At 39.9% G+C, this 21,949-nt stretch overlaps 4 protein-coding genes across 6 annotated transcripts; 2 read left to right on the top strand and 2 right to left on the bottom strand.

Moving 5' to 3' along the window:
• The first annotated feature begins 4,406 nt into the window (after positions 1–4,406).
• On the top strand, positions 4,407–8,232 carry LOC121767145 (protein argonaute 2-like). Its single transcript, XM_042163349.1, has 3 exons — positions 4,407–4,947; positions 5,042–6,212; positions 6,547–8,232. The coding sequence occupies exons 1-3, from the start codon at positions 4,572–4,574 to the stop codon at positions 7,943–7,945; spliced, it is 2,946 nt and encodes a 981-aa protein (XP_042019283.1). The 5' UTR covers positions 4,407–4,571; the 3' UTR covers positions 7,946–8,232.
• Positions 8,233–8,317: 85 nt separating this feature from the next.
• On the bottom strand, positions 8,318–11,839 carry LOC121767146 (putative E3 ubiquitin-protein ligase LIN). The gene is made up of 7 exons (XM_042163350.1): positions 10,757–11,839; positions 10,575–10,683; positions 9,546–10,510; positions 9,314–9,461; positions 9,030–9,242; positions 8,643–8,955; positions 8,318–8,546 (listed from the first exon to the last, which is right to left on the bottom strand). The coding sequence occupies exons 1-7, from the start codon at positions 11,701–11,703 to the stop codon at positions 8,407–8,409; spliced, it is 2,835 nt and encodes a 944-aa protein (XP_042019284.1). The 5' UTR covers positions 11,704–11,839; the 3' UTR covers positions 8,318–8,406.
• A 3,037-nt stretch (positions 11,840–14,876) lies between these two features.
• On the top strand, positions 14,877–19,091 carry LOC121769057 (TLC domain-containing protein 4-like). Of its 3 annotated transcripts, none has more exons than XM_042165722.1 (9): positions 14,877–15,221; positions 16,257–16,440; positions 16,748–16,836; positions 16,931–17,069; positions 17,575–17,649; positions 17,740–17,861; positions 17,943–18,018; positions 18,241–18,300; positions 18,662–19,091. In XM_042165722.1, the coding sequence occupies exons 2-9, from the start codon at positions 16,303–16,305 to the stop codon at positions 18,788–18,790; spliced, it is 828 nt and encodes a 275-aa protein (XP_042021656.1). In that variant the 5' UTR covers positions 14,877–15,221; positions 16,257–16,302; the 3' UTR covers positions 18,791–19,091. The 3 variants fall into 3 exon arrangements, with proteins under 3 accessions (XP_042021656.1, XP_042021658.1, XP_042021657.1); XM_042165724.1 differs by lacking the exon at positions 14,877–15,221 and adding an exon at positions 15,952–16,023; XM_042165723.1 differs by lacking the exon at positions 14,877–15,221 and adding an exon at positions 16,068–16,163.
• Positions 19,092–19,215: 124 nt separating this feature from the next.
• Positions 19,216–21,949, bottom strand: LOC121769058 (ras-related protein RABF2b-like). Its single transcript, XM_042165725.1, has 7 exons — positions 21,772–21,949; positions 20,985–21,062; positions 20,738–20,905; positions 20,616–20,664; positions 20,231–20,304; positions 19,667–19,760; positions 19,216–19,545 (listed from the first exon to the last, which is right to left on the bottom strand). The coding sequence occupies exons 1-7, from the start codon at positions 21,808–21,810 to the stop codon at positions 19,445–19,447; spliced, it is 603 nt and encodes a 200-aa protein (XP_042021659.1). The 5' UTR covers positions 21,811–21,949; the 3' UTR covers positions 19,216–19,444.

Below are 21,949 nucleotides of genomic sequence, written 5' to 3'. Positions count from 1 at the left end.
ATATGTATGGTGTTGTGTGTTTTAGTGACTACAATCAGTAAATAGTACATATGTGCATTTTTTTAGTTTGTACTGTGCATTATTGAACATGATTTATGCATTATGTTTACTAAATTATGCATTACTAAGCGTATTGGGTGTGTACTAATATTTACTCAGTCAGGATGAAATATGTTTATTAATTTGTGCGGGTACTGCATTGAGAATCTGTAATAGTACATTTGTTGGAGTATATTGTGCATTATATGAGTGGTATTCATTATGTGCAGTAAATTATGCAATATGTAGGGTGTTGTGTGTTTTAGTGACTAAACTCAGGAAAGAGTACATATGTGCATTTTTTAGTATATACTGTGCATTATGGAACATGATTTATGCATTATGTTTACTAAATTATGCATTAGTAAGGGTATTGGGTGTGTTGTAATAGTTGCCCAGTTAGTATGAAAGTTTTTTATTATGTTGTGTGGGTACTGCATTGTGAATTTGTAATAGTGCATTTTTTTGTAATATTGTGTGCATTATATGAGTGGTATTATTTATATTGTTTAATACATTTTATGTGTAACACATGTGCATTTTTGTGTTTAGACAATGCATTACGAGTAATTTTTAATGCATTATGAGGTTGTGTTATGCATTATTTCATATGTTATATGCATTAATCTGTAAAAAGCTAGCAGCATTATGTATTCTGATGTATTGATAATGTTTTGATGTATTACTTTGTTTGTTCCATATCAGAGAAGCGGCTAAGATCAGAGATTGGCGATGCAGTTGACGAGAATTATGGTTTGGAGTGAGTCTTGGTTCGGCTATAATGAGATCTTGGTTAATGGGTAAACTGATATTCGGATAGATGTTTCAATTTAAAACTGTACTTTTTCGCAACTTAATAAGTGCGTTTGGATATTAGCTAATGATTTTGAGACTGCGTAAATTGTCTGTATTCAGCATTAGAGATTGTGCATTGTGTTTTACAATCTGTGCATTACTCCTTTATCGACTGTCATTATTTGCAGTATATTGTTTGTTACGATAATAATTGTGTATATGCAAAGTTTGAGCATTATGTGTAATTATATCGTCATTATTTACAGTTAATTATGCATTATAAGAAGTATGCATGGTAAATTTAAAGTGTATATAAACGTTGCGACAGAATTCAGGGGTGCTTGGTATATTTCAACTGGATATAAATTCAACATTAGATAAATTAGTGCATTATTTGATTAAAACGTTGCATTATTTACCAAGAAATTATTATTATTAAAATTTTGTATTGAATAAGACATATCAACGGGCGGCATTATTTATTCCAATAAGTGAATTTTTTAATTTAATCATTTCGTCAGAATTCAGGGTCCATGGAATATTAAAATCGGATATCAATTCTGCAATAGACATTTTAGTGCATTATTTTACTAAAACGTTGCATTATGACCTAGAAAAAAAAATTGGGAACAAACAAAATAATTCATCAGAACACAACTGATACAAAGTTGACTTCTTTAAAAAAAAACCAAACATTGCATTATGACAGATATAAAGTTCCAATAACAAAAACAAAAACATGACCTAGTGCAAGACACAAGAAGTTGCTATTTGTACGTACTATACCCTAGCCCCTAGTCTTATTAAACCCTGGGAGGAAATAAGAAACGTGTGTCAAACATCGTATCACGGTACATTTTATTCGTATGCATTGCAGTTCACATAATTTGCATTATAAAGTCAATAATATGCATTACTCGCTACAATTTGGTGCATTATTCGAATTATTTTACTATTTGTAATTAATGTGTACGTACTATACCCTAGCCCCTAATATTATTAAACCCTTGGGGGAAACAAGAACCGTGTGCCAAACATCGTATCACGGTACATTTTATTCGTATGCATTGCAGTTCACATAATTTGCATTATAAAGTCAATAATATGCATTACTCGCTACAATTTGGTGCATTATTCGAATTATTTTACTATTTGTAATTAATGTGTACGTACTATACCCTAGCCCCTAATATTATTAAACCCTTGGGGGAAACAAGAACCGTGTGCCAAACAACGAAACACGGTAAATCTTATTCATATGCATTGCAGTTCAGATTTTGATCATTATATAGTCAAATATATCCATTACACAATACCATATGTTGTCAGACATAAACTGTTATTAAACCTTGGGGGGAAACAAGAAACATGTGCCAAACATCGTATCACGGTACATCTTATTCGTATGCATTGCAGTTCACATAATTTGCATTATACAGTCAATAATATGCATTACTCGCTACAATTTGGTGCATTATTCGATTTGTTTTACAATTTGTAATTAATGTGTACGTACTATACCCTAGCCCCTAATCTTATTAAACCCTTGGGGGAAACAAGAACCGTGTGCCAAACAACGAAACACGGTAAATCTTATTCGTATGCATTGCAGTTCAGATTTTGATCATTATATAGTCAAATATATCCATTACTCAATACCATATGTTGTCATACATAAACTGATATTATGATCATTATATAGTCAAATATATCCATTACTAAAACGTTGCATTATGACCTAGAAAAAAAATTGGGAATAAACAAAATAATTCACCAGAACACAACTGATACAAAGTTGACTTCTTTAAATAAAAACCAAACGTTGCATTATGACAGATATAAAGTTCCAATAACAAAAACATGACCTAATGCAAGACACAAGAAGTTGCTCTATGTACGTACTATACCCTAGCCCCTAATCTTATTAAACCCTGGGGAGAAACAAGAAACGTGTGCCAAACATCGTATCACGGTACATCTTATTCGTATGCATTGCAGTTCACATAATTTGCATTATACAGTCAATAATATGCATTACTCGCTACAATTTGGTGCATTATTCGAATTGTTTTACAATTTGTAATTAATGTGTACGTACTATACCCTAGCCCCTAGTCTTATTAAACTCTGGGGGGAAACAAGAAACGTGTGTCAAACATCGTATCACGGTACATCTTATTCGAATGCATTGCAGTTCACATAATTTGCATTATACATTCAATAATATGCATTACTCGCTACAATTTGGTGCATTATTCGAATTGTTTTACAATTTATAATTAATGTGTACGTACTATACCCTAGCCCCTAGTCTTATTAAACCCTGGGGGGGAAACAAGAAACGTGTGCCAAACATCGTATCATGGTACATCTTATTCGTATGCATTGCAGTTCACATAATTTGCATTATACAGTCAATAATATGCATTACTCGCTACAATTTGGTGCATTATTCGAATTGTTTTACAATTTGTAATTAATGTGTACGTACTATACCCTAGCCCCTAATCTTATTAACCCTTGGGGGAAACAAGAACCGTGTGCCAAACAACGAAACACGATAAATTCGTATGCATTATGACACAGGAATGGCTGTGTCATACATAGGCAATTGCTGACTCCAGATCCCCACGATTTTTGTAGATAACGCCCATGTTGCAATATGCTTCAGCATACATAGGTCGCTCTATTGCAGCTTTCTCGTAGCAATTAAGGGTTGTGTCATATTGCATAATTTCAGAATAGACGACACCGAGGTTATAATAAGCAGGCTGCAGGCAATGAAGTTATACATAAAAATTCAAATACCAGAACAAAAAATCAAGTAACGAAAACTAATCATGGAAGTCAGGAAAATGTTGAATTACATCATAGTGTGGATCAATTTTGATAGCTTCGTAATACTTCTGAATTCCCTCTTGAGTATTACCAACAAGCTTTAAGCTGGTTTCCAAGGTCCGTTAAAACAATGGCCAAGCATTCCGCTGCAAGCTTGTATGCAGGGTCAGCCTTAAGAGCTTTCTGATACATCTGCACTTAATTAAACACGCTGAAGATGGAAGGTGCAATCCCAAACAAGAGAAAAAAATACTAACGACGAGGGCGCGTTAACGGATATCCGATAATTGCAAACAATGATGATCGAAAAAAATCAATTGCAGCGAGGGGAGTGTGGAGAATTTCACGTCTGGAGCGTGTTGCAGGGATGAATAACCGCCGAGATCTTCATAAGCGTGAATTATGGAATTTCCATAACCAACCCACATATTACTTTCCTATTTAGCCCTTTTCGGGTATTGTAATCATTTAATTTAATGTTTTTACAAACAAATTTAGGCCATAGGATTTCGAAAATCAACGGTTAAGATCAAGAAGGAAATAAGAGGAAATATGAGAAAAGGAAATGAATACATCCCTATGGAGTAATTAATAAAAAAAAACATCCTACAAATCAGGGCCCACCACTGCCAGCACGACCCACACACCTTAACCGATCTTTCTGGAATGTTCCAGGTCGATTCCCATAAATCATATTCCAATTAAACTTTGTAAATCACTCGTTAGTTTCCTTCATGCTTTCTCACTAAGCAAGAGCCCTTTTTCGTCATGAATTTCCACATCGTACCTTAATTAATAGGCGTATCCTCTTCCGCTTAATCATCGCTTTACTAATAAATACCCCAAATTCTCTGCTCTTAAATTCGAAAATCCTTTGCTTTGCTTGATTCATCAGAACAATGGAAAGTAACAGAGGCGGCAACTCCGGGCGCGGCCGTGGGCGCGGCGGCGGTCGGCGCAGTAACTCCGACGATCAACAACAAGGAGGCCGTGGTGGCGGCCGCGGAAGAGGATACGAGGGTTCCGGCCGTGGATCCTACAACCAGCCTCCCGCTCGGCCGCAGCAGTGGGTTAACCGGCCTCCGCCGCAGTCGAATCAGCCGCCGGCGTGGGGTTACAGACCGTCGCAGCCGCAGCCGCCTCCTGCTCAGTCAGTTGCTGCGGGGCCATCCACGTGGACAGGAAGGCCGTGGGGCCCTCCTCCTTCCGCTCAACCCGTTCTTCCTCCTCCTGCTTCTCCTTCTGCAGCTTCTCCTCCGGCGCCGGCGCCAGCTGGTATGTGTTTTCAGTTAACAAAAAAATCTACTCCTCAATTGATGTATTTATTGATAAATCCATTCCTTAATTGGTGTAATTTTCAATTTCGCAGTTGAAATTCGGCGCGAATCTGAGAAGACTCTTTCCCCGAAAAGGAAAGAGGGGCAGATTGAGGCAATTCGCCGCCCCGATCACGGCACCCTTGCCGTCCGCAGAATCAACCTCGTCGTCAACCACTTCCCGATCTCCTTCAACGCCGAGACCACCGTCTACCACTACGACGTCGACGTGAAGCCAGTTTCCACCGACGGCAGCCGTCCGGCGAAGAAGCCACTCCGGAAATCCGACCTCCGCTTCATCAAAGACCTAGCATTCCCCGGCGTCGCGCTTCTCAAAACCGTCTACGACGGCGAGAAGAACGTCTTCAGCGCCGTCCGCCTCGGCGAGGGCAAGTTCCGCGTCGACGTTCCCGACGGCGAGGACGTCCGATCCGGATCGTACTTCTTCACCATCAAGCTCGTGAACGAGCTCCCCCTCTCGAAGCTCAATGACTATCTCAAGGGGAACGTCGCTCAGGTTCCTCGAGACACATTGCAGGGGCTGGATTTGGTGATGAAGGAGAATCCGATGAGGACGCGGATCGCTCTCGGCAGTAGAAGCTTCTTCTCGGACCGAAACGCATCTGATCTCCGCGGCGGCCTTGCAGCTTACAAAGGCTTTATCCCGAGCCTCAAGCCCACGGGCCAGGGCCTGTCTCTGTCTCTATGTATCGACTACTCCGTTCTCGCGTTTAGGAAGCCGTTGCCTGTTATTGAGTTTCTGAAGCAGCATCTGAATTTGAGAGGGGTGAATGAATTTCCGAGGGCGGGGAGGGATATCGTCGAGGTTCTTCGGGGATTGAAAGTGAAGGTGAATCACCGTCGTACGAATCAGAAGTATACGATTCGGGGGCTGACGAGGGAGGTTCCTCGTGATTATTTTTTCGAATTGGTTGATCAAGAGGGTGGGGCTCCACCGAGGAGGGTTAATCTTGTTGATTATTTTAGGGAGAAATGGGGGAAGGAGATAGTGCACCGGGATATTCCTTGCTTGGATGTGGGAAAACCGAACAAGCCGAATGTCATACCTATGGAGTTCTGTGTGTTGGCCGAAGGGCAGAGGTTTCCGAAGGAGAATTTGGATAAGGATACTGCTGTTTACTTGAAGAAGCTTACTCTTGTTAAGCCTTCGGAGAGAAGGGACAACATTTGTGAAATGGTGAAGGCTGATGATGGATGTTTTGGGTATGAAATTCTCTCTTTTCTTTCTTACATTGTTAGTTGCTATCATTCTTACATGATTACTTGGCAAAGTTTGGATAGTGTAATGTGGTTTGCTAGATATATATTGTAGAATTGTTTATGTTGTTTGGTCCTAACATTTGTAGATGTTTACTTTATGTGCTCAACTTATATGATTGTGCTTTTTTTGGTAAAAGTTTGGATAGTAAATGCTGTTTAGTAGATATACTGAGTGATGTAGTAGTTATTTGTTAGAGGATATTTTGTGGATTTGATTACTTGTTTGTGATGTGATGAAAGTGGTCAAAAATTGATTGTCTGAATTGGTTATTTGTAGGGAGATTGCTAGGAATTTTGGAATCAGTCTTGATACGAACATGACGAAGGTTGGAGCCCGAGTGATTGGTGCTCCGGAGTTGAAAGTAGGTGGTTCGCGTCCAGTAAGAGTGGATGCTGAGAAATGCCAATGGAACCTTCTTGGGAAATCATTCCTGGATGCGAAGTCTATGGACTGTTGGGCCTTGTTGGACTTCACGCAGGGTGACCGTTACAATGGGCTGATGGTGGATCCTTTCGTAAACAATCTGATAGGTCGGAGCAGGAATCTGGGCATTCAGATGGCTGAGCCTGTTGTGTATCGACAAACTCGGATGCAGGATCTCTCTTCTGTGGATAGGCTCGAGAAGATTCTCAAGGAGATCGTGAGTGAGGCGTCTAGATTGAGCAAGGGGAAGAAGCCGCAGATGATTGTCTGCGCGATGAGTAGAAGGGATCCGGGGTACAAGTATATTAAGTGGATTTCGGAGACACAGATTGGTGTTGTGACACAGTGCTGTTTGTCACAACCCGCAAATAAGGGACAAGATCAATATCTTGCTAATATTTGTCTCAAGATCAATGCCAAGTTAGGAGGGACTAACTTTGAAGTAGCTGGGAAGCTTTCGGGTTTCGAGCCGACTGACCATGTGATGTTTATAGGGGCTGATGTGAATCACCCCGCACCTATGAACAAGGAGTGCCCGTCTATAGCTGCAGTCGTTGGTACAGTGAATTGGCCTGCTGCGAATCGCTATGCTGCGAGGGTGAGTCCCCAGAAGCATCGATGTGAGACTATCCAGAATTTCGGGGCCATGTGTTCGGATCTGGTGGATGCCTATGCTCGACTCAATAGGGTTAGGCCGAGGAAGATTGTGGTGTTCCGTGATGGGGTTAGTGAGGGGCAGTTTGAGATGGTGCTCGGACAGGAGCTGCTTGATCTGAAGAAGGCCATTTACAGAGATGATTACCAGCCGCCAATCACAGTGATAGTTGCTCAGAAGCGGCACCAGACACGCCTCTTCGTTGAGAACAAGAACGATGGTGGCCAGACGGGGAATGTGCCTCCGGGAACAGTGGTGGACACAACAATCGTTCATCCGCATGACTTTGATTTCTATCTGTGCAGCCACTATGGGGGGATCGGGACTAGCAAGCCCACTCACTACTACGTGCTTTGGGATGAGAACAAGTTCACATCCAACCATTTGCAGAAGCTCATATACGACATGTGCTTCACCTTCGTGCGTTGCACCAAGCCTGTGTCGCTCGTTCCACCCGTCTACTATGCTGATCTTGTTGCTTACCGGGGTCGGATGTTCCAAGAGGTCGCATTAGAGAAAGACCCCCGAGGGGGCTCGTTTGATCAGAGCTTCTATAGCATGCACACGAATCTGTTGAACAACATGTTCTTCGTGTAGAGCTTGGGAGACGTAGAACACCCATGAAGACGTCCAATCTCCTTTTGAAGGGGTTTGTGCGTGAATCTAATGGGTGTTGCTTCGTGTATCGTATCGTCGGCCACATGAAGCAACCCCCATTTGTTTTTGCTTCGTTTGCTAGTGTGTTTGCCTGTTTTATTTGGTTTGATGTTTGTGTTGAACTCTGTTGTTTTGCTGTGTGAAGTGTGTTTTGGATGAAATCTTCTACGTTGTTTGGTATTTTCTTGTTGAATAAAGACGGATTGTGTTAGAATCACGTTTCAAAATATTGTTTTATTTTCGATTTTTACATGAGACAACCTTTTTAGGTTTAAAGAGTCCATAACATGGCATTAATTTTGCACAAATGAATCAAGGAAGCCTAGCGAATACTCTATTACAAAGATCATTATATACAAGAACACAAAATGGCTAATTACACTCACATTTTAAGACAAGATTTAGACAGAGAGAAACCTCACAGATGATGAACTGTTCTTGATGAGAGAAACTAGCTCCTTCGCTGTCCATGTCGCTCGAGACAGCTTCTGCAAGCAGTTCAGAACCTCGTTCTCGGTTCTGGGCTGCTGCGAAAAATAATCTGATACAAGTTTCGTTGCGAAAATATTAAGTCACAATGTGTAATAAGTGAAGCATAATGCTAAAGGTGAATAAAAAATTTGCCACATTTTCTTACCTGTACCATTTATAAGACTGTACAATGAAAATGAGGCTAAAATCTTTTCCTCAAGGTTGTTGCTGTTATCTATCAAGCATTCCATCAATCGTGGGGCGATAATCGAGCATGCTGCAAGGCGGAGATCCCTCTCACCGAGTGAAGGGAGATGGCTGCTGATCCAGCAGATGGTAACGAGGCAAGCTCGAGCCAGGCTCGGGATGCTGTTTGCAACGGACTCGGATAGGGCAGAGAGAAGCCTCGTGTTTCCACTTGTGAGAAGCGCTAACGCTGCTTTCCTCTGCCAGTTTTCTCTCATCTTCTCGTCTTCCTTCTGAAACACGACAAGCACATTACAAAAGTGATCGAGGTGGTGAGTATGTATAAACTGCTTGTATCCTTCGTTACCATTAGGCCGACGCAGATGTCTCTGATTTCTGCTCTTCTCAGGAGCCATTGCTCGATTTCCCCCTCCCCGGTGTAGGAGAAGTGGCCTCCGAGGATCAAGAGGGCTCTGGCTGCTTGCTGCTGGACTTTTTCTTCGAACACGGAGCAGTCCAGCGCTGAAATGATTGCGTCCACTGCCTCGTCTCTGTAGACGCTGCCCCCAGAGGTGTCGCCCTAGCAGCAAAGGAGAAGCGTGTCAGCGCCACATCTAGTAAACATAATTGGAGAATGCGTTCGGCTCAGACCAGAAGGTCCAGCTCGAGCAGCACGACAGCAACGAGTGGCCTCTCTTCCGGCTGCGCCTTGTGGAGGCGCAGCAGCAGAATGTGGAGTGTGTTCAAGCACTCCCACCCCTCCCTTAGCCCAGCCAAGAACTCAATCCTCTTGTTTAACCTTAAACAAAACAAAACAAAACAAAAATGAACAAAACTGCAAATCAAGTAAAGATCAATGGTAGCATTATAGTAAAATCAGAACCTGCTAATACAAAGCAACTCAAAAAGCAAAGCAAGAGCATGATTCTCTTGATTCTTCTCAAGCACTAATAGTTCCAAAATGGCCTCCTTCTTCACATTCTTTACCAACAAATGTCCGCAGCTCCCATCCGCCCGTATGCAGAGACGAAGAAGAGATGCAGCGCGCCTCTTCTCAGACACGTCCCCCTCGTCCATCCTCCTCGCCACCAACCCCAACCCCCCGAGAGAAATCACCTGCTTCGCATTCTCGAAATTCCTATCCTCATCGAACCCGGTCAGGAGCTCGTTGAGGAAGTAATACGCTGCCTCGTGAGGGCTACACCTCACGGAGAAGAGTATCTGCAGCTGATCCCCGAACTCCAGCACCCGAAGCACCAACGGGACCCACTCCATCGACACCATCTGCTTCGCCCTCGGCCTCACTAGGTAGAGCAGAGCCGCAGCTTTCAGGAAGAGGCTGCTGCTCCTCAGCAGCCTCAACCCCACGGAGAGCTGCGGATCCGATGCCAGGACGCAGCGCCGATTGGCCTCGCTCAAGGCCGCGAGCTCCGCCAGAATCGACACTGCCAGCTCCAGGATCTCGTCGTCGTTCGACACGTACAGCACCTCCAGCATCCCCTGTATCACAGCAGCTCGAGACAGCGATGCCTCGAGCTGCAGGCGGGCGTCGCCCTGAGCGGCCAGCCAGGCCTTGCTCAGGGCGCGCACCGCGGCCTCGCAATCGGTCAGGCTCTCGGACGAGCAGACCTTCGCGATGGCCCCCGCCACGTCGCTCGACCGCGACGGGACGTCGCTGTCGTCATCATTGACACTGATTTTCTCGATTTTCGATATGAAACACTCTGCTGGCTCAGTCTTACACCCTAGGAATCTGAAGTAATCTGATTTGTTGGTGTCTGGTAATAACTCTGCCTTCTGCATTTCATCCTTTAAGCTCGACGATCTTCTGTGAGAAACTGCTTTTTTCTGGTGGAATTGAATAACGGTTATAACTAAAAATTGATTCAAATTTGATTAAATAGCTACTTACATGGATATAATTGCAATGCTTGACATCCTCTCCCTCAAAATCCCATACATTTCTTGAATCAATATCCATTGATTGCCGCTTCACATTAGCACCGAAAACTGCTTGATATCTATATGCAAAAATTCATAAACACAATTTTATTCTAATAATAATTAAAATAGATAAAAAAAACTCAAACTCACAGCAGTTTGCTGCTGGAGGAGTGATAAGAGCTCGTAGACTCCGATGATTTCCTTCTCGATTTCGACATCGGCTTCGACGGCAGCGAAACCGCGGGGACCGAAGGGGCTTGAGCTCCGGTTTTCAGCCACTCTTTGTAATACAAAGCGAACTCAACGGTGCCGGAATCCATTTTCTCACGATAGAGATGATTCAAGCCTTTGATTCTTTTCTCCTTCTCTGCGCCGTTGATTAATCCGGCGAGATTCTCTAGCTCGCTGCTGTACCATATCTTGAGATGGAGGAGATGCGGCAGGAAAAAGTGCTCCCACAGCTCCGGCAGGAGGTGCGTGCGGGCAAGCGCCGGCGCGTCGCAGAAGACCTGCAGGAGATTCCGCGCCGCAATCTTGTCGTTTCTCGCGATTTTGTAGGTGATGGACAGGTAGAGGCGCGCGCATGCCGCCACGTGCGAGCTCGTTTTCTGGCCGCCGTGGTCCGAGGCGGCGGCGCGGTCGAGGATTTTGATGCACCGCTGCAGCGACTCCAAATCCAATTTCTTCTCTCTGTTTCCGTCCACTAATCTCTCGACGCTCTCGATTCCAATCTCCACGAGTTTGAGAATCTCGCGGCTCTCCTCATCCTCCGCCGCCGCCGCCGATTTTTTGAGAATTTTGATGGATTTATCGCGAATATTCGCGCGGAAGGCGGCGGAGCGGGAGAACTGGGCGATGTAGCCGGTGAGGATGGCGATCATGGCCTTGGTGGCGGCGGCGTCGATGGCGGGGTCGGAGATGGACTTGGCATCGGCGGTGGAGCGGGGGCGGTGGGAGGAGGAGTCGAAGGTGCGGCGATCGTGGCATATGTAGATGGGGAGAGTGATGGCGGCGGAGTCGGGATTGTGGTTGAGTTTTTTGGGGGGTTTGCGAGGGGGGAAGCCGTCTTCGGAGAGGAGGTTATGGAGGGAAGCCATGGGCGTAGGTTTTGGAGCTCAGCCTGTGGGCATTGTTTTTTAAGACCCAATCAATTCACGTAGAATTCGACAAATTTTGCACCTCAATTTGGTTTCCAAATCCATGTGTTTTCACTGTGTTTTTTTTTTTGTATTTTTATAGTTGCATCGTCCAATAATAAGGCTAATGATAAAAACAAATAGTTACTCTTTTGATTTTATCTCTTAATGGACTATAAGAATAAATTTAGTTAAATAAGTTCATTATCCAATAATAGATTGTGATGAATTGTCCTATTTAGCTTCTAATGATACACGAGAAAATGAAATCATCGTAAAGATCTTCTCTACTAATTTTAGAAAGAAAGAGATTACTAATTTTTGACTTAAGTATTAAATGGGTGTGTTGCGAGCAAATTGAAAAATCATTAATGCAAAGTACTTGAGCAAGAATATACACATTTTAGGATACATGGATGGTGTTCAATATAGTAATTCAAAAGGTATAATTAATTCATCAAGCCAAAGAGAGATAGGAAAAGAGGAGAGAGAGAGAGAGAGAGCATGTGCATGAGTGGTGAATGATGTTGAAGAGGAAGAAGTGGTGACGCTTATAAAAATAGGAAGTGATAGCTAATGAGGTTCTTCGTCAATATTGGTTGTCCCAAAAAGCTGATGTCGACCTAAACTAATAACCCTTGTCATCAACCCCTTCTACTTTCATTGCATTGCATTGCATGTGATGATGGGTTTCATAGTTTCAACCTATCCCCATCCCCCACCATTTACTATTCTATTGTCCTAACATTCCCTCCTTCTAAGGTAATCTTTCCTTATAAATGCAACCAACACACCCTCTCTTCACACTATTTAACTCCGCTACACCACGATTTTAGCTCGAATAATTGTGCATACGGCCCGATCCGATTGTCTATCTCCAGCCCGATGTACTATTTGTTATGTTACTAATGAAACTATTACGTAACTATTTCAACTTATATGTTTAATTTTAGTAATTTTTTTCTCTCCTTAGCGTTAAAATTCTGGCTCAACTGTAATGATGTGGATGAAAAATAAGTTTTGGGGTTAACATTATTAGTACTATTTGTAGGGTAAAAAACGAATATGTGTGGTGGAACACTATGCATGGATATCAACATCGTGCTTTTTTTTCTATCCTTTTATATCGAGATTGAAGCAATAAATATAGTTACTCAAAATTATTACTGAGATTTGAAAAGAAGTCGGCTATAAACGGAATAAGATGGAGTCAAATGGAACCAAGTGCTTGAATATAATAAGAAACTTTTCTGCCACTGGAATTCTTTCACAGCTGAAAGATCCAACTGCTGGCCTCCAGCCAATGGGATTATGACAAAAACCACTCAGAGATGGTGGTTTCTCTCTCTCTCTCACACACACATACACACACGAACAAATATTCCTACTTATTTTTTCCGGTGTTCATTTTCTACATGGGTTATATGCTGTTACTTTTCGTGCCCACTAGTAGTTTGACGTTTGTTGTCTAACATATCTTCTTTCAAATTATATATATATATATATCAAAATGAATGTGTATGAAATAGGGGGTGTTTTCAAAATTTGAAAAAACATATTATAATATTTGAAAATTGAAAACAAGTACTCCGTCCGTATGAAAGGAGTCATTCACGTTTTTGTCTTTAAGTGGTGATTTATTATGTTTCTTTCTTATCTTTTTCTTTTTATAATTAAATTAATGTTTCTTTCTTATCGACTGGTCGTTTTTCTTGTGGATTTATTCGTTATTCAAATTAGAAATTTGAACATTTGTTATATAGGAGTACTATATTAATCCAAGATAATGTGATTGGGCTAGACTTTTGAAGCCCAAATATCGTGGAATAGATCCAATAAGCCAGAGGAGGCCCAAATTCCTGTTTTTAGACGAAGAGCACAACATTTATATACTACTGTATTTTTTTATTTTTTTAAGTAGTATTTTAAAAAGTATACCATATTTTTAAAAATTAGATCTTCTACATCACAGACTTTTTGATAAACAAACCTGAGTTGCAATGGCAACAATCAAATGGAAAATGTTATACACAAAGTAAATCAATCAAACTTCTCACCCGATTCCATCAAAAAATTCAAAGTCGTAATAAAAAACATAACAACATTTTAATTTAGCCAATTTTTTACATTGTATTTTGTATTTTTTTTCAAAAGATAATATCGTCGCCAAAAAAAAGGATTTTAGCTCTCAAGTATGTACTTAGAGGGCACTATTTTGCTGAGGTTAAATGGAGGGAAGAAAAGTACAAACCGACAAGCAAGGAGTACATGCAAGTTGCAAAGGCTTGCTTTGTTTACAATCCACTAATAATTTGCTCATTTCCTGGTGTGGGACATGTCATGAGCTAACTATCCAACTGTATATACTTTTATTTCATTTACTATATGTTTATTGAATTATTAATTTAATTAGTCATCGATATAGCTAAAGAAGTGCGTGAGTGTCATCATTCTAATATTAGTGCACCAAAAAATACTCAATTGAGATGTCAAATTGTAAGTGAATTGGATTTTCGTGTCATTCCATAACTATATGGACTACTACTCCCTATTTATAATTTACGTAGTGAAAATATTGGTGATGTATAATCATGTAAATATACAGTGTAGGTTTATTATATGTGCTAAAAACATTGATTCTTCGCTGTTTAGTACAAAAATAATCAGAAATAATAATATTGTAGCTTCACGTTTTCGCCATTTATTTTGTTTTTTGTTATCACTTTAAATTAAATTTTGACAGCCTATGTACAGCTAATCAATAAATTTCACGCGTCATGGTATGCAACTAACTTATACAGATTTGTGCATAATCATTTCATACTAACAAGAATTCTATTTTACTCTTAATTATGCTTTTTTTAGAATTTAGTTTGTTGGTGACAGTTATATTATATGTATTGTTCAATGATTCAATCCATAAAATATGAAGTGGCAACAAACAAAAAATTTCATTTGCAGTGGTGCATTCATCTTATCTTGATAAAAGGATTAATCTACATTGCCACGGCCCAATGATCTAGCCAATCAATAGCCACCACGTGTGTATTACTCTGCTCCTGTTATTAACCCTCTAAACAACCTCTTTAGTGGGATTACTACCTTAATAAATTATTATATTATTTACTAACATTATTAATCTCTCTCTCCTCTCTCACTATCTCTCTCTCACACACACACACAGCAGGAGAGAGCACCCAACCGAGAAAACCAAAAAGAAGCAGCATTCACGAATTCACACACACATGCACTTACCATTTTCTCGATAATCTTGCATCGATTCTGCTTTCCATTCTCGTGCTTACTTCAACCTCTCTCCATACTCTCTTCCCCCCCCCCCCCCCAATATTCGCTTCTCTTTTATCAATATTTTTCCAAAACCCAGGAAGAAACACAGATCATATCCATATCCACCTCTGGCTGAATGCGGAATGCGATTGACTGCCCTAGGGGTTTTTGCGGTTTTTTCAAATAATTAGGTATTGCGAAAACTTTTTTTTTCTGTATACAGTTTGGATATTTCATTTTTACTGATTTTTGTTGTTGAGATGTTAATTTTTCGAAATTAATGAGTTTTGAGCTGAGTATTGTTGTGATCTCCAGTTGCATTTGCTGAGATTTGTGTGTTTTTGCTTGATTTGGCGGCAAGGGGGTTAACGGCCTCACCGTGATCTAGCGTTGTACATCACGCTATTGATTGTGTACTTTTCGGTTTGCATGCTTCATACTGTCACACTGGTCCAGATCAGGGTTTCTCTAAAAATATCAATAGGTTTCGGTTTGTGAGATTTTAGGATTAGAATAGCAATTGGTTTGAGATTATGAGTGTTATTTGTAATGATCTCTGCATATGAAGGATATGAATGTCAATGGCTGTGGTTTTGAATCTGAACTGCGTGTACTGTGTGATGACTAGGCATTTCTATGCGGAGGTAGATATTAGTTACTGTCAGTGAAATAGGTGGTCCTTATTTGTGTTGTTCATTGTTCCATTTTTTCATATATTGACTGCGTGATGTAGTTCTAGAGGCACATGATTGCATCCCTTTAATTTGTGCAACTTCAATTCATGCACTTCCTTTATGTGCATTGATGATATGGTACACCAAGAATTCTGGTAAATGCTGCAGACTCTTGAAATAAGCACATGAAAGCAACTGCACAAAAGACCTTTTGATAACTATGTCTAACAAGGCTGAAGGCTCAATAGACGTTGATAAATCCTTTTAAAATCTGATCTCAAATTAGGTCAAATAGTTTCTGTGTTCGCTCATTTGGAAGGTTGGTGCTTATCTTTTCATTTGCTAACTTTGAGTGTTAATACTATATTTTCCCTGTTGCTGGTTGTTGTTTGAGATTATAATAATGGATTAAGCACGTAGAGGCTAATTGTTATGTTGGTGAAGGGTGTCTTTCCATAGGTTCAATGTCTCGCTTCTTTTCTTCTTTGTTTACGATAATCCATATGCAGATTGGGTTATGTACTGATTCTGAATCTGTGAATTTGTTTCCAGGAGACAGAGTATTATCAAGTTCTACATGGTACAGTAATTCAGAGTGATGGGGCGTTCTTTAAGAACTGTTGGGACACTTAAAGCTTATCAAGACCAGGCTGGTGTGTTGGTCAAAAACTATGTACTAGCGGATCCTTACATTCCATATACTTCTATTGTTCTTGGAATATTGACTTGCAAATTGGTATGTCAGTCCTTCCCAATTGCTTCTAGTTTGCTTCATCATTAGTTTTAAAGCCCAGATCATATTCTCTTACATTTGAAAGCTGTAGTGATTGAGTGTGAATGTCCTGCACTTATTCTGTTTTGCATCGTGTAATAGGAACAGCCATATATCCATAGTTTAGGTTAGGACTTTATCTAGCAAATCTAATTCTTTATGCGGCAATGAAACATTGAAAAATATCATGTTTTCCGTTTTGATATATTTTCTTCGGCTTTCTTTTGTTTCCAAGACTCTACTGAAAGTCATTCTTTGGCCCCTCTGGCAGGCCTATGATCTGAGTCAGATAATCAGCACGTTTTATTCCAGAAATTATAATACCCTCACCAAGATTCAAAGAACAGAGTGGAATAACCGGTGAATTACTTTTCTCTGCTGTATTGAGTTTTGCCTTTTCATTTGTATTTAGTTTGGTACACTGCTGATGGTTGTTATATTATCTTTCTTGCAGTGGCATTTCCACTCTTCATGCTGTTTTTATTTCGATTATGTCTTTGTACTTTGTATTCTGGTCTGAGCTCTTCTCTGATAAAAATCATTCTGGATTAGTTACATTCAGAAATTCATCTATCTCAACATTTGCCCTTGGGGTAAGTTCCTGATATGTCTATTCTGTTGTGTTTGTATTCTTACAAAATACTTCATAATATGTGAAATGCCTTTTAAAATCTTAATTTATTTTCTGTTTTTCTACTTAGACATGCTGCATTTGTTGATAGATATTTAGTTCAGCAACATGTGTCAACATTTCGATCAAGTATCACTACCTAAAACCAACTGAATTTGCCCAGTCCTTTTCTGGGAAAGCAGGCTGACTTTAAGATATTTCTGTGTTTTTTCTGGGAAAGCAGCCCGACTTTATTACTCAATCTCTATTGAGTTTATGACCTTAATATTTTCCATCAAATGAGAATAGGGCCACATTCACAGTTTCTAGTTTTTTACTAACATAATTTAATTCAAGGAAAGGTATAAAATTAGATGCTGAAGCATTTCCACTAGGGATTCTTGTTCAGTTCTGATGATATATGTGGTGGTGGGTTGCCATGACCAGTGTAATTCATTTTCTCTGTTTGCTTTTGCTATTTTTGGCAGCTATCTGTTGGATACTTCTTGTCTGATCTTGCGATGATCTGTTGGCGGTATCCTTCTTTGGGTGGACTTGAGTATGTAAGTAAGCTGCTAGAATGCAAATGATTAGACTTAATTTATCGCCCCAATGCACCTGTCTCACTTTGAACATGTGCTTTTTATTCCCAGGTTCTCCATCACTCGCTTGCGGCAATTGCAGTTGCATATGCCATGTATATGGGGGAGGGTCAGCTCTACACATTTATGATACTGATATCGGAGGTAACAACACCTTGGATCAATATTAGATGGTAAGTTTTCTGGAATGAAGCTGATGGAACAGGAGGAAAACTGATTAGAACTCTTATTAATTTGCCTTCAAATTTGGGCAGGTATCTTGATGTATCTGGATTGAAGAGATCCAGTGCATATATTATCAACGGAGTCATTATATTTTTTAGTTGGTTGGTAAGTCACTACTATGCATCTATGTTTTTACTTGCAATGTAAAACTTAGATGATTTAGATGGAGGTGTATAGAATTGGTTGTGTCATACATGATTGATGCCCTATGGTTAAAATAGAATCATTTACATCTCTTGCCATATTGAAGCTTCTTGTTTTTCTCGTTTCATTTTGTAGTGATAATTTTAAACAATCGCTTGATGATGTTGTTATTGGGAAATGCAGGTGGCAAGAATTCTTTTGTTTGGTTACATGTTCTACCACGTCTATCTTCACCACAACCAGGTATACACTATACATACTATTCATTGTGACTTCTGTCGTTTATCACATTACATTTTTCAAGTAAGATATCCCCTCACAGATATAGTGCTTCTAGGACTCTTATATTTTTCCATTTTCCTTGGCATTCCTCTTAAGAGCATCTGACATGCACTACGTAGCTGAGGATTCTTTAACTATTCTTAGTATTTTGAAATTGAAGGTTGTCTCTCGCCTCTCATTTGTAAAAATGTACTGTACAAACTTTAAGGAATCATTACTTTCCCATGCTATCTAGTCTGAGACACCCTAAACAATTTCTATCTTGATAGGTAAGAAAGGAATCTGGCTAGATGACTAAAAGAATTTACAAAACTGTGTGCAGGTGATGAGGATGCACACTGCTGGTTCTCTTCTGGTGTTTGTCGTACCTGTGGCACTCGCGATCATGAACTTAATGTGGTTTGGGAAGATTCTCAAGGGTTTGAAGAAGGCCTTATTGAAAAAGACATGACAATCTATAGTAAACTACTCCACCAGGACATGGCAATGCTGTAGACATCCCCGCCGTTTGTTCGATGAGACTGTATTCTGAGGGAAAGAGGCGAATCCAACAACATAGACAAAAGTCAGATATGTACGTTCTGTCTGTATTAGTCACTAGTAAAATGACGTCGTTTTTGGCTGTTCGAAACGAGGCAAAAGAGGAGGCAACAGAATAGAGATTCCCATTGCTGAAACTAACCCAGAATATGATATTTTGCCTGCGCAAAATTAATAGTAGAAGGTTTACGCTTACGCCAAATTATAGCAAATACTACCATTCATGAAACAGAAATTAGTACATTTTCTAAACATTCAATTCTGCTTTATATTCAAACAATTCTGTTGTTGTGATGTCTTGGACAGATATCTTTAGTTCCCCAACGTATTTCAGAATTTCTTAACAATGAGAGACTTGGCTGAGATTATTATAAATTTGGGTTAAAATCAATTACAAGAAACAGACTTTTCATGTTAGACAATAACATATTGAGCCGAGGCTCTTCAACTACATGGGAAGTGTATATAGAAAGTTGAACTCATGTACAAATCTGGAGGGCACACACGATTAATCTCTCACTAGTATGGACACAACACGATTCGATGTCTGTATATGCCTGACTTTTCAAGAACAACAAGAAGCACTGTTTGCCCTTTCTGTTGGTTGATCCACGAGGACCATGCCTGACGGGTTCGGTGTCTGCTGCAGCCGCGGTAATCTCTTTGCTGTAAGAGCACGACACAAGTTTATATGAAGGAAATGAGTGATGCAACAGAGTTGTTACCGTGCCTCTCTCTGTGTCACACAGAATGAGTCTGGACTAGTTAAAGGAAATAAAATGCTTACCTATCTCATAAAAGATTTCGTTAACGTTGGCTGCTGTCTTTGCAGAAGTTTCCAAGAAGAAAAGACCATTCTCTTGGGCATAAGTTTTAGCATCCTGCAAAACAACGGAAGTCCATATTCGTGTAACTTCAATGCTGTCATTTGAAGACCAAACTGTGTTGGATAAACTATATGTTCTTGATTTCAACTCAAAAAAAAAATTATAAATCTAAATAAGGTACTAACACATACTCCTAGAACTTAATATGAACAGGTCCAAATGAGGGGAAATTATAGTGGCACATCTCCTACACATTCTAGCACCAACATGAAGAAACAGGTGTTTGAATGTTTTTCTCCTGCCTAAGCTTGGTCCATTTTGACGTGAGGTATTTAAGAAGTCTGTCATATGCTAGTAGATAGGATGCAATTATAAACTCAAATATCTAAGGTAGCATGAGTTGGGTGAATCTTGAAAACTAAAAATGAAAACATTTTCCCATGTATCTTCTACTTAAAAATTTTCAGAACACCAAGGCACAGTAATCACATAAAATGAAGGAGAGGTCAAAGAAAAATGCTTGCCTCAGGTGCCACCGCTCGTCCATCTAACATATCTGCTTTATTCCCAGCAAGTGCCATAACCATATTTGGATTACCTTGTGCCACAAAGCAAAAGAGAGCCTTAAATCAATTATAAGGCAAATACTGCATGTTGAATTATAGATCAAGTCTACATAGCATGCTCCTAGTAACAACTTTCAAGACATAAAGTAGAATTCAATATTATTTCACTGATATGGAAGTTCATACTTCCTCTTTGAGGTGTTCAGTAAAAATGTTCGCTTTTCTGATATAAACTCAAGTTACTCAACAACATTTATGATGTCAAAACTGTCCCCCAACCCACTGCAACGACAACCCCGACACAGCAATCAGCTTTTTACAACTAAGACAGTCATGAAAGTACCTTGTGCTTGAAGCTCTTGAACCCATTTTTTGGCTCGGTCAAATGAGGCCTACAAAGTTGACAAGAATGTAATTAGAACCCATTTTTTGGCTCACTTATATATGTTAACCAGTCGGACTTACTTGGTTTGTGATATCATAGACAATGATGGCTGCAGCAGCCCCTCTGTAATACATTGGAGCTAAGCTGTGGTATCTCTCCTGACCAGCCGTATCCCATATCTCAAATTTTACAGTTGCTTCATTCACAGCAACTGTTTGTGAAAAGAAGGCAGCCCCTATTGTCGATTCCTAAAACATCAGACCAGTTGAGTCACAATAGAGCCCACAAGACGCAATATCCAATCTTTGACGTTAGTCATATACCCACCTGGAACTCAACAAACTGCCCTTTCACAAAACGCAACACTAGACTAGATTTTCCAGCTCCAACATCCCCTAGGAGTACCTAAAATAGGAGAAAATTCAACAAACCTCATTCAAAATACATAAGAATAACACATCATCCCACATGAAACCGAAAGGTAACTGAATCCTCCAAAAAATCATCTCTAAAAATTCGACTGCGATCTTATCATAAGAAAAGAAGTACCAATTCTAACTCATAAATGCTGATTTACACATATCGACATATCGAATAAATTCACTCTTGAATTGAAATTAATAGAACAAAAAAGAACTCCAACGGAGTACTTGCTTTGCTCAAACCTCATCTAACATGGTTTTGGACAACCAAACTATTTTGAAATAATCTTTTCCCTATTCAATGAAATGAATGGAATAACCAGCAGTTAATACATAAGCGCAACACCTTAATAACTATACATAAACAATTCAGAAGGCTAATAGCTAACTAGTACTAGTAGTACAATTTAGACAAGCAAATCATTTATACAGCTCTGGCAAAAGATTTCTCACATCAGAGATTCAGAAATAACCCGCGATTAGCCTAATTATCCAAATTGACACAATTCTCTAATACCTACAGCTGAAAACTTCAGAAAACTCAAATTCGCAATAAATCTAACAAACACACCATGTTCGTGATGAATTAAATCAACCACGGGTTTAAATTTGTAATTTTTCAACGAAGTATGCAGCTGAAATAGATGTAAATATTGGGGAAAAGATAGACACGATCGGATTAAAGTACAAACCAGCTTGGCGTTGATGTTCTTGTTTGCGCTTGACGCCATTAGGAATTTAGGGAAAATTCAGGAAACGAATCCGGCGGAGTAGCAAATGAAACCTCGCAGTTGAATTGGTCCGAACAGAATTTGATTGAAATGAAGGGATTTCGTTGTGGTTTTGCAATGGTTATGAATCAGTTGACTG

Source organism: Salvia splendens, chromosome 15 (assembly GCF_004379255.2).
Source record: "Salvia splendens isolate huo1 chromosome 15, SspV2, whole genome shotgun sequence".
Taxonomy (NCBI): Eukaryota; Viridiplantae; Streptophyta; class Magnoliopsida; order Lamiales; family Lamiaceae; genus Salvia; species Salvia splendens.
The sequence above is the reverse complement of the archived record's forward strand: the minus strand, read 5'-3'. Positions and strand labels throughout refer to the sequence as shown.

Coding starts and splice junctions, on each gene's coding strand:
- LOC121767145 (XM_042163349.1), top strand. CDS start 4,572: ATGGAAAGTAACAGAGGCGGCAACTCCGGGCGCGGCCGTGGGCGCGGC. Junction 4,948..5,041: donor TCCGGCGCCGGCGCCAGCTG/GTATGTGTTTTC, acceptor TCAATTTCGCAG/TTGAAATTCGGCGCGAATCT. Junction 6,213..6,546: donor GCTGATGATGGATGTTTTGG/GTATGAAATTCT, acceptor GGTTATTTGTAG/GGAGATTGCTAGGAATTTTG.
- LOC121769058 (XM_042165725.1), bottom strand. CDS start 21,810: ATGGCGTCAAGCGCAAACAAGAACATCAACGCCAAGCTG. Junction 21,063..21,771: donor AGAACATCAACGCCAAGCTG/GTTTGTACTTTA, acceptor CTCCTATTTTAG/GTACTCCTAGGGGATGTTGG. Junction 20,305..20,615: donor TCAAGAGCTTCAAGCACAAG/GTACTTTCATGA, acceptor TTGTGGCACAAG/GTAATCCAAATATGGTTATG.
- LOC121769057 (XM_042165722.1), top strand. CDS start 16,303: ATGGGGCGTTCTTTAAGAACTGTTGGGACACTTAAAGCTTATCAAGAC. Junction 17,070..17,574: donor TCTCAACATTTGCCCTTGGG/GTAAGTTCCTGA, acceptor TATTTTTGGCAG/CTATCTGTTGGATACTTCTT. Junction 18,301..18,661: donor TCTATCTTCACCACAACCAG/GTATACACTATA, acceptor AACTGTGTGCAG/GTGATGAGGATGCACACTGC.
- LOC121767146 (XM_042163350.1), bottom strand. CDS start 11,703: ATGGCTTCCCTCCATAACCTCCTCTCCGAAGACGGCTTCCCCCCTCGC. Junction 10,511..10,574: donor AGCATTGCAATTATATCCAT/GTAAGTAGCTAT, acceptor CAATTCCACCAG/AAAAAAGCAGTTTCTCACAG. Junction 8,547..8,642: donor CAGTCTTATAAATGGTACAG/GTAAGAAAATGT, acceptor AACTTGTATCAG/ATTATTTTTCGCAGCAGCCC.